Source organism: Phyllostomus hastatus, unplaced genomic scaffold (assembly GCF_019186645.2).
Source record: "Phyllostomus hastatus isolate PE091 unplaced genomic scaffold, TTU_PhHast_1.1 phas_scaffold_39, whole genome shotgun sequence".
Classification (NCBI taxonomy): Eukaryota; Metazoa; Chordata; class Mammalia; order Chiroptera; family Phyllostomidae; genus Phyllostomus; species Phyllostomus hastatus.
Genome location: NW_025334028.1, coordinates 4,147,633 through 4,163,068, shown reverse-complemented (window position 1 = coordinate 4,163,068; position 15,436 = coordinate 4,147,633). Strand labels below are relative to the sequence as shown.

Genomic DNA, 15,436 nt, shown 5'->3' with positions numbered 1-15,436 from the left:
TTTTCCATTTTTCATTTATGAAAAGAATATCAAGCATTTATGAAGTTTTAGGATGAGCCCCGGTTCTCTACCCTATTGAGAGTCCTGAGGAGAGACTCTTCTGCTGAAAGGGAGGTTTTAGTAATAACTGGTATTTTTCTTTTTAAAAAATTTTAAAAATATATTTTATTGATTATGCTATTACAGTTGTCCCATCCCCCCTTACTCCCCTCCACTCTGCACATACCCTCCCACCTTCATTCGCCCCCTTTAGTTCATGTCCATGGGTCGTACATATAACTTCTTTGGCTTCTACTTTTCCTATACTATTCTTAACCTTCCCCTTTCTATTTTCTACCTACCATTTATGCTACTTATTCTCTGTACCTTTCCCCCCCTCTACCCCCACCTACTCCCCAACTGATAACTCTCCATGGGATCTCCATTTCTGTGATTCTGTTCCTATTCTAGTTGTTTGTTGTTTTTGTTTTTGTTTTAGGTTCAGTTGTTAATAGCTGTGAGTCTTGTCATTTTACTGTTCACATTTTTTATCTTCTTCTTTGTCTTAGGTAAGTTCCTTTAACAATTCATATCATAAAGCCTGGGTGATGATGAACTCCTTTAACTAGACCTTATCTTGGAAGCACTTTATCTGCCCTTCTATTATAAATTATAGCTTTGCTGGATAGAGTAATCTTGCATGTAGGTCCTTGCCTTTCATGACTCTAAATACCTCTTTCCAGCCCATTGTGGCCTGCAAGTTTTCTTTTGAGAAATCAGCTGATAGTCTAATGGCAACTCCTTTGTAGGTAACTCTCTCCTTTTCTTTTGCTGCTTTTAAGATTCTCTCCTTATCTTTAATCTTGACCAGTGTAATTATGATGTGCCTTGGTGTGTTGCTCCTTGGGTCCAACTTTTTTGAGACTCTCTGAGCTTCCTGGACTTCCTGAAAGTCTATTTTCTTGGTCAGATTGGGGAAGTTTTTTACTATTTGTTCAAATAAGTTTTTAACTTCTTGCTCTTTCTCTTCTCCTCCTGTCACCCTATGATTCAGGTGTTGGAATGTTTAAAGTTGTCCCAGAGGTTCCTAAGCCTCTCCTCATTTTTTTGAATTCTTGGTTCTTCATTCTGTTCTAGTTGGATGTTTATTTCTTCCTTCTGATCCAAACCATTGATTTGAGTCCTGGTTCCCTTCCCATCACTGTTGGTTCCCTGTAGATTTTCCTTTATTTCATATAATGCAACCTTCATTGCTGCCTGGGTCTTTTTATGCAGTTGAAGTACACAGTGAGTTCCTGGAGCATCCTGATAACCAGTATTTTGAACTGTACATATGATAGGTTGGCTATCTCTTCATCATTTAGTTGTAATTTTTCTGGAGCTTTGATCTGTTCTTTCATTTGGGCCATTTTTATTTAATCTCTGCACACCTGTTACATAGTAAGGGGCAGAGCCTTAGGTGTTCACCAGGGCTAGGCAACCCACATCACTGCCTTGTGATGCTATATGTGGGGGAGGGGTCTGAGAGGGAAGAGTGCCACTTGCTTCTCTCTCTGCTGGCTTTCAGTCACTTACCTGGCTATCAAATTGGTCCTTTCTGGTTCTTATTCCCAGGTGGGTGGGTTTGTGTACATTGGCCCCTATGGGTCTCTCCGACGAATTCTCCTATGAAGCTTAGATTTTCTCCCACTGCCACCTCAAGCCCACCAGGTGTTTTCAGTCAGAGGCTTTGAGGCTTTACTTCCCCGCACTGGAATCCTGGGTTGTGCTATCTATCTCACTCCCCAGTTGTTCCTCCCAATTTATCTACACATGAATGTGGGACTGCCTTTTCTGCCAGCCACTGCCTCATCTAGTACTCCAGCTGCCACGTTGCCACAAGTCCTCTCCACCTGGCTGCCCATCTCTGCCCCTCCTACTAATCTGAATGAATGTTTCTTCCTTAACTCCTTGGTTGTCAGACTTCCATACAGTTCAATTTTCTGTCAGTTCTGTTGTTTTTTGCTTTTAAATTTGCTGTTGTCCTTCTTTTGGTTGTGTGAGGAGGTACAGTGTGTCTACTTACACCTCCATCTTGGACAGAAGTCTCCTAATAACATGTTTTTCATACGTCACAGTCTTTTGAAGGCAACAGTAATTATGATACACCTGAGCTACGGACTTTTCAACCTCTTTCCACACGATTCATCAGGATCTACCCTGAGAGAGCCACTCATGCTGGACTGGGGCTAAGAATGGAGCTGCTGGGCTGTGATGTAGAAGGTAATTACAATTTCCAAAGTCCCTTCTAGTTTCCTAGTTTTTTTTTAAATTTCCTTTTTCATGCATTTATGCCCATCATGGTCTTTTCCCCTGGGTGGTCCTCTCTGTGCCTGTGCATCCATGAGGCTCAACATTCTAGTACATTCTAGAATATTCTAACATGCAAACAGTGCCTTCAGAATCCTACTTATGTCTTGGTTGCTTGCATAACTCTTCCCAGATTCTGTGGGGTTGTCTCCTTTGACTTCTTAAAAAAATTATTGAACTAAAATCTACATAACATAAAATTCACCATTTTAAAGCAAACAATTCAATGGCATTTAGTACATCCACAATTATTTATGCCACTACTATCTCCATCTAGTTCCAAAACATTTTCATTTCTCTAAAGTAAAACCCTTTATATATTAAACAGCTTTGCCCTAATTCCCTCTCACCCAATCACAGTCAACCACCAGTATACCTTTGAGATTTTTAGTGTTGTTTAGAAGTCTATGTTTGATCTAGGCTTCTGTAGGAGGTATTGACTACCATCTCATACCAGCAGGAAGCAGCATTTGACAGACTGAGACATCTAGACATTATCTTTGATGAACTACTTAGGCTGCTGCAGAGACACAAACCTTAACATGCATTAAGTATGTGAAAATACAATGAGGTCTGTTTAAGGATATTACTGCATAAACTTAGGTTATCATCTGAAGGTCATATCAAGGATAAATTCACTTCCTACACTGACCTCATAACGGTTCTCGTCTCTGCATTTTTATCACATAATAAATGAAATTAATGTTTGAAAACATAGTATGATAGCTGCTTATTGTACCATTTAATGACATATTTTGTGCTTTAGAATTCCCATTTGCCTTAAATTTAAGCATCAGTGAGTGCTCTTATACCAAATTTTTTATCCCTATAAAGGTCTTTCTCCAGGTTTGTTCAAAGAATGGCTACTGTTGGTACCCAGATGCTAATTAATTCAACATGTGCTCACAGTTGTTTTGAAGAATATTTTTTAAATATCACCTTCTTCTCGTTTCAAAATTATGTGTGTTTTCAGCTACCCAAATGTAATTACATTTCTGAGCACATTAAATATCATAAAATTTTCTTATGCACTACAGAATCTTAACCTGTGAATCACCACACTAGTGAATAATTCATAGATGCTTTTCTATGTGTTCATTTTAAAACAGGACATTATCTCTAATTTTTTATTGTGTAGATGTTGCCATATCTGTAGTCATGTCCCAGACCTCTGAATTATCCAATCACTAGCAACACAGCCCAAAATGACCATGTGCCAGAGCTCTGGAAAATATGTCAAGAAAAAGAAGGAATGGGAAGATTGAGCCAACTGCAGATTCATTCATTGAATTTACTGAGAAATGTACTTATCTAGAAATAGAAGTCTACTGCTATGAGACAAGTCTTTCATCTGGACTCTGGGAAACAACAATGATTTAGGAGGTGGAATGGATGGGTGGTTGAAAAGATGGAGCCTGGTGGCAGTTTGCCAGTGTCATCTCTGTAGTGAGGTAGAGATTGTTGGTGAAGGGATTTCCTGCAGATGTTTCCAAACTCTCACAAAATTAAGGAAGTTGCCCTGAGACTTGTGAGAAACCAACATCTGAGAAAATGGCAAAGCTTTTTAACACAACTGTTGAAAGGGAGTGCTTTTTTTTCTTCCTTAAATCCATTAGCTGTCCTTATTAAATATCTACTTTGTGCCTTGATCTACTAGAGATACGTAGAAGGATACAGAAAGAGGATATTGTACATCCCAGCCTTCCCTGAATGTCCACCCTATTTTGGGCTAGCACTTATGTTTGAGAAAAGATAGAGAACCACAAATGATTAAATATTTTCAAGTATTCAAATAAGAGTATAAAAATCATTTGCTTTCTAGTTTTTTCTATTTAATCTTGGTACTATTCTGGGCCACTTCCAATGTAGAATACCTCCTTTGTAAAAACCATAAGGAATGCAAAAAAAAACCCCAGAAAGCTGAAGAGACAGTTTAAAATACTTAAGTGGCACATTATCAAGAGCAAGGACAGCCTAGCAAAGACAAGCATCTGGATTGCCAGAAAGTATTCTATTAATTTAGAGGGAACAAGTAAAGCTTGGGGGCTTCTAGCCTAGATGGTGGAGTTGGTAGATGCTGTGCTCACCTCTTCCCATGACCACATCAAAATTAAAACTAAATTATAGAACAGCTTACCTGGGGAAGCACTTGAAGACTAACTGAACAGAAGTCCTATAACTAAGGATATAAAGAAGAAGCCACTTCAAGACTGGTAGGATGGGTGGAGATGCAGAACAGGCTAGTCCCACACCCTTGTGTGGCAGTTGAAAATCAGGAGGTATATCTTGGCTGCAGTGATTCCCCAGGGGAAGCAAGGGGTCCCAGATCCACACTGGGCTCTTGAACCCAGAATACCAGTGACAAAAAGAGGAAGCCCCATAAAATCTGGCTGTGAAAATCAATGGTGATTCTATCCATCTGGGTGAGACAGAGGGCTTCTGGAAACACAGGTGTTTCCTTAAAGAGCATTCATAGCCTCCCTCACTCACAGGCACTCACTCTGAGCTCCAGCAAAGGAACAGTGGCAGGGGGAGCAAAAGAGATGTATGGATGGAGGCTGAATTGTATAGCAGGGAGAAAGATGAAGAGAGAGCCACAGTTGTCCCTGTGCTGAACCCTCCTCTCAGATAGCCAGCAGGTGAACATCATCTTTCCTGTGAAGAGCTTTCCCCCCAGAGGGCCTGTGGGCATCAGTGGGCACCAAATCTGAATCCAAATTAACCTGGGGAACACCACTTGCCCTACCATGGTGACTCCCTAAGATCTCATTCCACACAATTCTTGCACCTCAATAGTTCTTTCAGGAGCTGGCAGCTAGACTCGGCCAGAGCATTGCCAGGAGCTCCTACAGCCACAGGCAGCCCACACTCAAGTCTTTCTTTAAAATTCTCAAAGGTATGTAGGCTGCAGGAAGGAGGCTCCTGGCCTCTATGTGCACTGTGCCTTTTGATAAGTGAACCAATGCTGGACACTGGCATCAAATCTGAGTCTGCACTAACCAGTGAACACCACTTGCCCCAACTTGATGATTCTGAGACCCCACCCCACTCAACTGCTGTACTGCCAGAGGCTGTTTCAGGTGCTGGCAGCCAGCCTGAGCCCTCAAACCACTAGGGGCTCTTTCAGTGGCAAGCAGCTGGCCTCAGCCTGTGCTGCAATATTTCTTAAAAACTCTCAAATGTGAGGCCCAAAGCAGGTGGCAGCTGGTCTCAAGTACCCTGTGCCTCTTGATGAGTGGCCCCAGACTCAACACTGGCACCAAAACTGAATCTATGTTAACCTTGTGAATACCAGTCACCCCACCCTGATGATTTCTTCAGATCCCATCCCAACCATCTCACATACTGCACAAGGATCTTTCCGTGGCTGTGTATTACGGGCAGCCAAGAGGCTGCAGGTGACTTCAGGGACTACTGTGTCTATTGCTGAGTGGTCCCAAGTCATTTACTGGGAGCAGCCAGCCTCAGTTTGGTTTGTGAGATAACCTCTCCTGTACATCTCCAATACAACACAGGCAGATAACCAAAAATAGTTTTATAGCTTATATCAGGGGGCCCCAGTTCAGTCACAGGCAGAGGCTGACATTGACCTGGCCTGGAGTCTCTCTCAATAAGCCCCAGAACCAATATACCCAGTAGCTAGCATCAGACCACAATAGAGCACCACCCAATTAGCTCCACAAGTTGTATACCCAAAAGGTAGTCTCAGTAGGTAACAGAGCCCCACTGTGGAAAATCCTGCTCCATGGAGTGACCCTCAAACAGCAGCTTATATGCTGTGGTTATGGTCAATCCTCACAGCCAGTCAGCCTGAGGGTCAACCCAATACACTGATGTGCCAACAGCAGTCAAGGCCCAACTACAGCAGGAGGGTGCACACAACCCACACAAGGGACACTGTTGCAGCACCCAGCTCAGGGGAACAGGAAGACTATACCACTAAGCCCCAGAGAACATCTATCACATAACACCACTCTACCAAGACTGGGAGACGTAGCTGATCGAACCTAATATATAAAAACAAACAGAGAGTCCACCAAAATGAGGAGACAATGAAACATGTGCCAAATGAAAGAACAGGAGGAAAAAAAAAAGAACAACAACAACAAAAAGAATGGAGGCAAGCAACCTACCAGATACAGAGTTCAAACCAGAAGTTATAAGGATACTCAATGAACTTGGGAAAAGAATTGAGGAACTCACTGAGAACTTCACACAAAGAAATAGTAAGCCTTTAAAAAAAAAGGATATAGAAACCACAAAAAAGGACCCAAATAAGGAATACACTGGATGGAATCAACAGCAGATTAGGTGAAGCAAAAGACTGAATCAGCAATTTGGAAGACAAGGTAGCAGAAAACACCTAATCTAAATATCAAAAAGAAAGGAAAGGTTAGTTTAAGGGACCTTTGGAACAATACCTAGCATAACAATATTCACATCATAGGGGTACCAGAAAGAGAAGAGAGAGCAAGGGATTGAGAGCATATTTGTAAAAATGAACATACAAGTCCAAGAAGTGCAGAGAATCTCAAACAATATGAACCCAAAGAGACCACACCAAGATACATCAAAATTAAAATGGCAAAGCTTAAAGACAAAGAATCTTAGAAAGAGCAAGAGAAAGGCAGTTATTTTCCTACAAGGGAGCTTCCATATGACTGATTCTCAAAAAAACTTTGCAAGCCACAAAGAACTGATACAAAATATTCAAAGTAGTGAAAAACAAGGACCAACAACCAAGAGAATCATTTAAGATTGAAGGAGAGAGGAAAGCCAAAATGGCAGTGGAGTAGGTAGAAGGTATACTCACTTCCTCCTGAGATCAAACTAGAATTACAATTAAGATATAGAACAATTAACTGAACAGAAGTCATGTAACCAAGTATTTACAAAAGATGCCACATCCAGACTAGTAGGAAGAATGGAGGCAAAAAAAAAAAAAAAGGGTTGTCCCTGTGCACCTTCATGCCCCAGCTGAGAATTCAGAGGGATATCTAAACTGCAAAGCTTCCCCCTGAGGAATATGGTGTATCAACCCCATACCAGGCTTTCCAGCCCAGAGCACCACAACCAGAAAGAGGTGCCCACATAACGTCTGCCAATGAAAATCTATGGGGGTTCTGTCCACCAAGGCAAGACAGAAGTCTGCTAGAGACACAATAACCCTCTTAAAAGGCCAACACACAAAATATTCTTCACAGCTACTATTCTGGGAGTGTGGAGCAGACTAGAGTCCATAAGGAGAGCATGGGGTTTGTGGCTCTGGGGAGAGATCCAGAGGGACAACTGCCAGGATAACTGAATCCTTCTCCCAGATTGCCGATGCCATCTTTCTTAGGGGGAGCATTACCCTCTTTACAGCATCAGCCTGGGGGAATGCAAAGGCCCCACCCTCTGGACTACTTGCTGCCCTACTCTGCAGAATTCATGCCCTGCTGAGTGTCAGCTGCCTGGCCATTGGGGTGCAGAGGTCCAGTCAGATTCAGGGGGTGTCATGACTAATTATTGGCTTTGGAATAGAAGCCATTTCCCCCACTTTCCTGAAAACATAACTGGTGCCTTACTGCCACAAGAGATCTGCTAGCCTCATCATCTAGACAGCCAGCAGCCATACCCTCCTGACTCCTGGAGGTCCTGCCTTGCCAAGCCCAGACTCCCCAGGAGATCTGGACAGAATCCAGATTGAGCTGTATGGCTCTGGGGAGGAGGCCACTCAACATCACCTTCCCTCAAGCCTGACCGGCCCCTCTCCCTCATGAAATTCAATAGCCTCACCCTTTCAATTCTGAGCTGCCATGCCCTCCTGAGCATGGGCTCTCAGCAGAATCTAAGACAGACTGAGTTGTGTGGGTTTAGGACAGAGACCATTATTCCCTTACATGCCCACCAGTGCAGAGCATTTCTTTCACACAGCCAAACCTTGGTCTCCTTGGGCCTCATAAACTCTCCTGGCTTCACCCTGATGACTCCCTGAGACCCCAACAAAAAACAAAGGTCTGTGCGCACCCAGTGGGTTATCCTGTGACTTTTGGTGAGTAGCATCAGACCCAGCACTGGCACCAAGTTTAAAGCTGTATCTGTGGTGAACACCACTTGTCCTTATCTGGTGACTCACTGAGAAAATACCTCATGTAACTCAAGTACTGCCAGTGACTATTTCAGTGACTGAGCCTAGGCAGGTGAAGTCAGTCAGACAAGAATCTGGAGGTGCCTTGAGCCTTCTGCTGACCTGACCCTTGGCTCGGTACTGGTAGAAGTTGGTGTTGGTATGCACCTTGGTCCTTCCTGCACACCAAGGCTCAACAGAGGTAGCCACAAATTGTGGGTCACCTTGTAGCTCCAAACAGGTTACCCAGTGCCAGTCACAATCAGCATCTGACATTGACCAGCATCAAAACTCCTCCTAAATGGCTGCAGAACCAGCATACTCAATGGCAAGCTTCAGACAGTATCAGAGAAGGATCCAGTTAGCTTCATAAGTGGCATATCCAAAAGAAGGTATTGGCAGGCAACAGACCCTGCTGATACAAATTACACTTTGTGTGGTCAGCACCAACATAGTACCTCATACACAGTGGTCAGGGTAGATCCACACAGTCAGCCAGCCTAAACGTTGACCTCATGCACAAATGGGTAAGTAGGAATCAAGACTCAATTACAACAGGAGGGCCAACATAACCCATACAAAGGATATTCCTGGAGCCCTAGCTCAGGTGATCAAGGAGACTGTGCCACTAAGTCTCACAGCACACCTACTGCATAAGTACAAATAAGCAGCCAAAATGGTGAGACAAAGAAACATGCCCCAAATGAAAGAACAGGACAAATTTCAAGAAAAAAAAATGAACGCAAACAATTTACCAAGTATAGAGTTTAAAAAATATGGTTATAAGGATGATCAAGGAACTTAGTGAGAACTTCCAAGAACTTACTGAGAACCTCAACAGCATGAAAAAGGACATAGAATCCATAAAAAATAGCCAGTCACAAATGAAGAACACAATATCTCAAATAAAGAATACATTAGAAGGAATAAACCGTAAGTTGGATGAATGAGAGTATTAAATCAGTGATTTGGCAGACAAGGTAGGAGAAAACACCCAGTCAGAGCAGCAAAGAGAAAAAAGAACTTTTTAAAAAATAGTTTAAGAGGCTTTTGGGACAACATGAAGTGTAACAACACCCATTTTATAGGTGTACTAGAAGGAGAAGAGAGAGGGCTAGGGATCAAAAACCTATTTAAGTAAATAATGCCTGAAAACTTCCCTGACCTGGTGAAGGAAAAAAAAATACATAAATCCCAAACAAGATGGATCCAAAGAGGGTCATATCACATCATAATTAAAATTGCAAAGATTAAAGACAAAAACAGAATCTTAAATACCTCAAGAGAAAGACAGTTAGTTATCCACAAGGAGCTCTTACAGACGGTCAGCTGATTTCTGAACAGAAACTCTTCAGACTAGAAGGGATTAGCATGAGATATTTAAAGTGATGAAAAGCAAGAAACTACAAACAACACTACTCTACCCAGAAAGGCTATCATTTAAAATTGAAGGAGAAATAAAGAGCTTTTTAGACAACAGAAAGCTAAAGGAGTTCATTACCACGAAACCAGTACTATAAGAAATGTTAAAGGATGTTCTTTATAAAGAGCAAAAAGAGGAAAAACAGAGGAATATAGTCATAAAGAATAAAAGGGCAATAAGTGCATACCTATCAATAATCACTTCAAATGTTAATAATTTAAATGTTATAGTCCAAAGACATTGGGTAACTGCATGGATAAGAAAACAAGACCGATATATATGCTGCCTCCAAGAGACCCAATACAGAATGAAAGATACATGCAGAATTAAAATAGAGGGATGTAAAAAATATATCATGCAAATGGAAATTTTCAACAAAGCTGGTGTAGCAATACTTATATCAGACAAAAATAGACTTTCAAACAAAGGCTATGAAAAAAAACAAAGAAGGATACTAAATAATAAAAGAATTAATCAAACAAGAGGCTATACCCTTTGTAAACATTTATACACCCAACATAGGAGCACCTAAATATGTAAAGCAAATCTTGATGAACATAAAGGGAGAAATCAACATTAATAAAATCATAGCAGGGGATTTTAACATCCTATTGACATCAATGGATAGATCTTCCAAACAGAAAATCAAGGAAACATCAGGCTTAAATGACACACTAAATCAGAAAGATTTGGTTGATATCCTCAGATCATTTCACACAAAAGCAGCAGAATATACATTCTTTTCAAGTGCACATGGAACATTTTTTAAGATAGACCACATGTTAGGACACAAAACAAGTCTCAATAAATTTAAGAACACAGAAACCATATCAGCATTTCCTCTGACTATATGGTATGAAACAAGAAATCAATTACAAGAACAAAACTGAAAAATAGACAAACCATGGAGGTTAAATAACACATTACTAAACAATGAGTGGGTTAAGAATGAGATTAAGAAAGAAATCAAAAGATACATTGAAACAAATGAAAATGAATATACAACACACTGTCCATGGAACACGCAAAAGCAGTCCTAAGAGGGAAATTCATAGTAACACAAGCCTACCTCAAGAAACAAAATAAATTTCAAAAAAAAAATCTAACTTTACAGTTAATGGAACTAGAAGAAGAACAACAAACAAAACCCAAAATGGGAAGAAAGAAAATAAATATTAGAGCAGAAAAAAACAAAATAAAGTCTAAAAACATTACAAAAGATCAATAAAACCAACAGCTGATTCTTTGAAAAGTTAAACAAGATGGAAAACCCTTTAACCAGACTTATCAAGACAAAAAGAGAGATGACCCAAATAAATAAAATCAGAAATAAAAGAGGAAAAGTAACAACTGACACCACAGAAATACAAATGATTGTAAGAAAATATCATAAACAACTTTATGCCAAAAAAATTGGACAATCTGGATGAAGTGGATAAATTCCTAGAAACATAAAATCTTCAAAATTGAATCAAGAAAAAGCAGAAAATATGAGTAACTAATTATAACTAATTAAGTTTAATCACTTTTCAAAAATCTCCCCCCAAACAAAAGTCCTGGACCAGAGGGCTTCACAGGTGAATTTTACAAAACATTCAAAGAAGAACTAACACCTATACTTCTCAAACTATTCCAAACATTTCAAGAGGAGGGAATATTCCCAAGCTCGTTTTACAAGGCCAGCATAATCCAACATCTAAAACCATAAAAAAAACTACAAAGAAAGAAAATTATAGGCCAATAACCCTGATAAACTAGATGTTAAAATCCTCAACAAAATATTAGCAAATTAGCAAATTGGATCCAACTATACATTAAAAAGATCATGCACCAAGATCAAGTGGGATTTGTTCTGGATATGCAATGTTGGTGTAGTACTTGCAAATCAATAAATGTTGATATACCAAATAACATGAAGAATAAAAACCACAGGATCATATCCATAGATACAGAAAAAGCATTTGACAAAATCCAACACCTACTTATGATAAAACCTCTCAGCAAAATGGGTATAGAGGGAATATACCTCAACATAAAAAAGGCCATATATGACAAACCCACAGCCAACATTATACTCAACAGGAAAGCACTAAAAGCATTTTCCTTAAAATCACAAACAAGACAGGGATGTTCACTTTCACTACTCTTATTCAACATAGTACAAAAAGTCCCAGCCACAGAAACCAGACAACAAGTAGAAATAAAAGGCATCCAAATCAGAAAGAAGTAAAACCATCATTATTTATAGATGACATGATACTGTATACAGAGAATGCTAAAAATGCCACCGAAAACTACTAAAACTGATTAATTAATTCAGTGAAGAATCAATATACAAAATAAATATGCAGAAGTCAGTTGTATTTTTATTCACCAATAATGAACTATCAGAAATGGAAACTAAAAAAAATCTATATATAATTTTACACACACACACACACACACACAATAAAATACCTAGGAATAAATTTAACTGAAGATGTTACTGACCTATATTCAGAAAATTATGAGACATCGAGGAAAGAAATTGAAGAAAATATACATAAGTGGGAGCATATCCCTTGTTCATGGAAAGAAATAACATCATTAAAATGTCAATACTACCCTAAATCAATCTATAAATTCAATATATTTCCTATCAAGATACCAATGGCATATTTCATAGAACTAGAACAAATATTCCAAAAAAATGTATGTGGAATGACAAAAGATCCAGAATAGCCACAGCAATCTTGACAAAAAGATTGTCAAGAACAATGTTGGATGAATCACACCATTTGATATTAAAGTACATTATAAGGCCATAGTAATCAAAATAGCATGGTATTGGAAAAAATAAACACATATATCAATGGAACAAACAGAGAATCCACAAATAAACCTATGCCTTTATTAATATTTGACAAAAGAGTCCAAAACATAAAATGGAGTAAAGACAGTCTATTCAATGAAAGCTGTTGGACAAAGAAATAAAAATAAAGTACCTTCTTATACCATAAACAAGAATAAATTCAAAATGAATCAAAGACTGTAAACCATAAAGGTCCTAGAAGAAAACATAGGTATAAAATTTCAAAGAGTTTTCATACCAATATTTTTACTGATAGACCTTCTTGGGCAAGGGAAACAGAAGAAAAAAATAAACAAATGGAAGTACATCAAAATAAAAAGTTTTACATAACAAAGGAAAGGCCATTAACAAAAATGAAAAAACAATGAAGTGAATGGGAGAACACTGATACATTTGATAAGGGGTTAATATCCAAAATCTATGAAGAACTTATAAAACTCAACACCAAAAAAAAAAACCCACAAAAAAAAAAACAATTTAAAAATGGGCAAAGTACCTGAATAGAAACTTTTCCAAAGAGGACATATAGATGGCCAATAGACATATAAAAAGATGCTCAATGTCAGTAATCATCAGAGAAATGCAAATTAAAACCACAATGATATATTACCTTAGACCTGTCAGAATGACTATCATCATAAAATCAAAACACAAGTGTTGGTGAGGATGTGGAGAAAAGGGAACCCTAGTGCATTGTTGGTAGGAATGCATATTGGTGCAGCCACTGTAGAAAACAGTATGAAATTCCCTCAAATAATTAAAAATGGAACTGCCTTATAACCCAGCATTTTCACTTCTGGGCATGTATCCAAAGAAACCCAAAGCAGTAATTTGAAAGAATATATTCATATGCACTCCTATGTTTATTGCACTGTTACTTACAATAGCCTGGATTTGGAAGTAGCTCATGTGCCCATCAGCAGATGAATGGATACAAAAGCTGTGCTACTTTTACACAATGGAATACTACTTGGCCTTAAAAAAAGAAAGAAATCTTGCCTTTTGCAACAGCCCTGATGGATCTGGAGAATGTTATGCTAAATGAAATAAGCCAATCAGAGAAAGACAAATGCCACATGATTTCACTTATTTTGTATAATCTAACGAACAAAATAAACTAGTGAACAAAATAGAACAGACCCATAGATACAGGGATACAAAAAAAGAGACTGACAACTGTCAGATGGAGGAGGGGTTTAGGAGGCTGGTTGAAAACAATTGAAAGGATTAAAGAAAAAATTTTATAGACACAGCCAACAGTATGAAGACTAGAGGGAAAAGGAGTTGTGGGGAGGTAGAAGAGAATAAAGGGTGATAAATGGTGGTGAAGGAGACTTGACTTTTGGGTCATGAATACATACTAACAATGTACAGATGATGTATTATAGAACTATACACTTGAAACATATAAATTTATTGAAGATTGTCACTCAAATAAATTCAATAAAAATTTTTTAAAATAAAAATAAAATTTAAGGAGAGATAAAGACATTCCCAGATAAGAAAAAGCTAAAGGATTTCATCACCACAAAACCAGTGTTACAAGAAATGTTAAAGGGACTCTTTCAAAAGAAAAATTTTAAAAAGAACATAAATACAATAAAATGGCGATAACTCCATACCTATCAATCATCACTTTAAATGTAAATGGATTAAATGCTCCAACCAAAAAATTTAGGGTAGCTGAATGTATAAGAACACAAGAGTCATATATAGGGGTGGGCAGAAGTATAGTTATTATAATACAAATAAGCAATACAATAATTAATAAATTATAAGAGTCAACTCTGTGTTTGTAGATTCACAACAGTAAACTTACTTTTGTCTACCCCCTGCATGTATGGTTTACAAGAGACCCTCTTCAAATCAAAATACAAACTGACTGAAAGTAATAGGAGGATGGAAAAAGATATTTCATGCAAATGGAAATGAAAACAAAAAGTTTGGGTTGCAATAATTATATCACACAAAATAGACTTTAAAACACAGGCTATTAAAGAAGATAAAATTGGACATTTTATAATGATAAAGGGATCAATCCAGTAAAAGAATAAAACCCTTGTAAACATTTAAGCACCAAAATGTTGGAGTGCCTATATTTTGTTTGTCAATAAAGCAAATATTGACAAACTAAAGAGAGAGGTCACCATTAATACAGTAATTATAGGGAGCTTTAACACCCCATTGACATCAATGGGAAAATCATCTAGACAAAACAACCAACAAAGAAACAGTAGCCATAAAGGACTTTGTAAACCAGATGGATCTCATTAATATTTATAGAACATTTTACCCCAAAGCACCCAAATATACAATCTTTTCTACTGCACGTGGAACAATTTATAAGATAAATCAAATATTTGGCCCCAAAACAAGTCCCCCCAAATTTAAGGAGATTGAAATCATATCAAGCATTTTCTTCAACCACAATGGTATGAAACTAGAAATCAATTACAAGAAGAAAAATGAAAAACACACAATCACATGGAGGCTAAATAATGGGCTACCAAACAATGAGTGAGTTAACAATGAGATCAAGGCAAGAGGACCCATGGACATGCACAGCAGGGTGGGGATTGATTGTGGGAGGATTGATTGTGGGGTGGGGTGGGGCAGAGGAGAGCAATGGGGGAAAAATTGGGACAACTGTAAATGAACAACAATAAAAAAATAAAATATATTATATTTAGCCATCTTTTTAAAAAGATACTTTGAGACAAATGAA

The 15,436-nt window shown here is 38.5% G+C and overlaps 1 protein-coding gene across 3 annotated transcripts in view; it reads left to right on the top strand.

Annotated features, from left to right (window-relative positions):
* Positions 1–15,436, top strand: part of NRP1 (neuropilin 1) — a 163,235-nt gene that overhangs the window by 121,697 nt on the left and 26,102 nt on the right. For all 3 annotated transcript variants that reach the window (XM_045820081.1, XM_045820082.1, XM_045820080.1), the window contains exon 12: positions 2,097–2,241. In XM_045820081.1, coding sequence (XP_045676037.1) covers positions 2,097–2,241 — 145 coding nt within the window. The remainder of the gene's footprint in view (positions 1–2,096; positions 2,242–15,436) is intronic.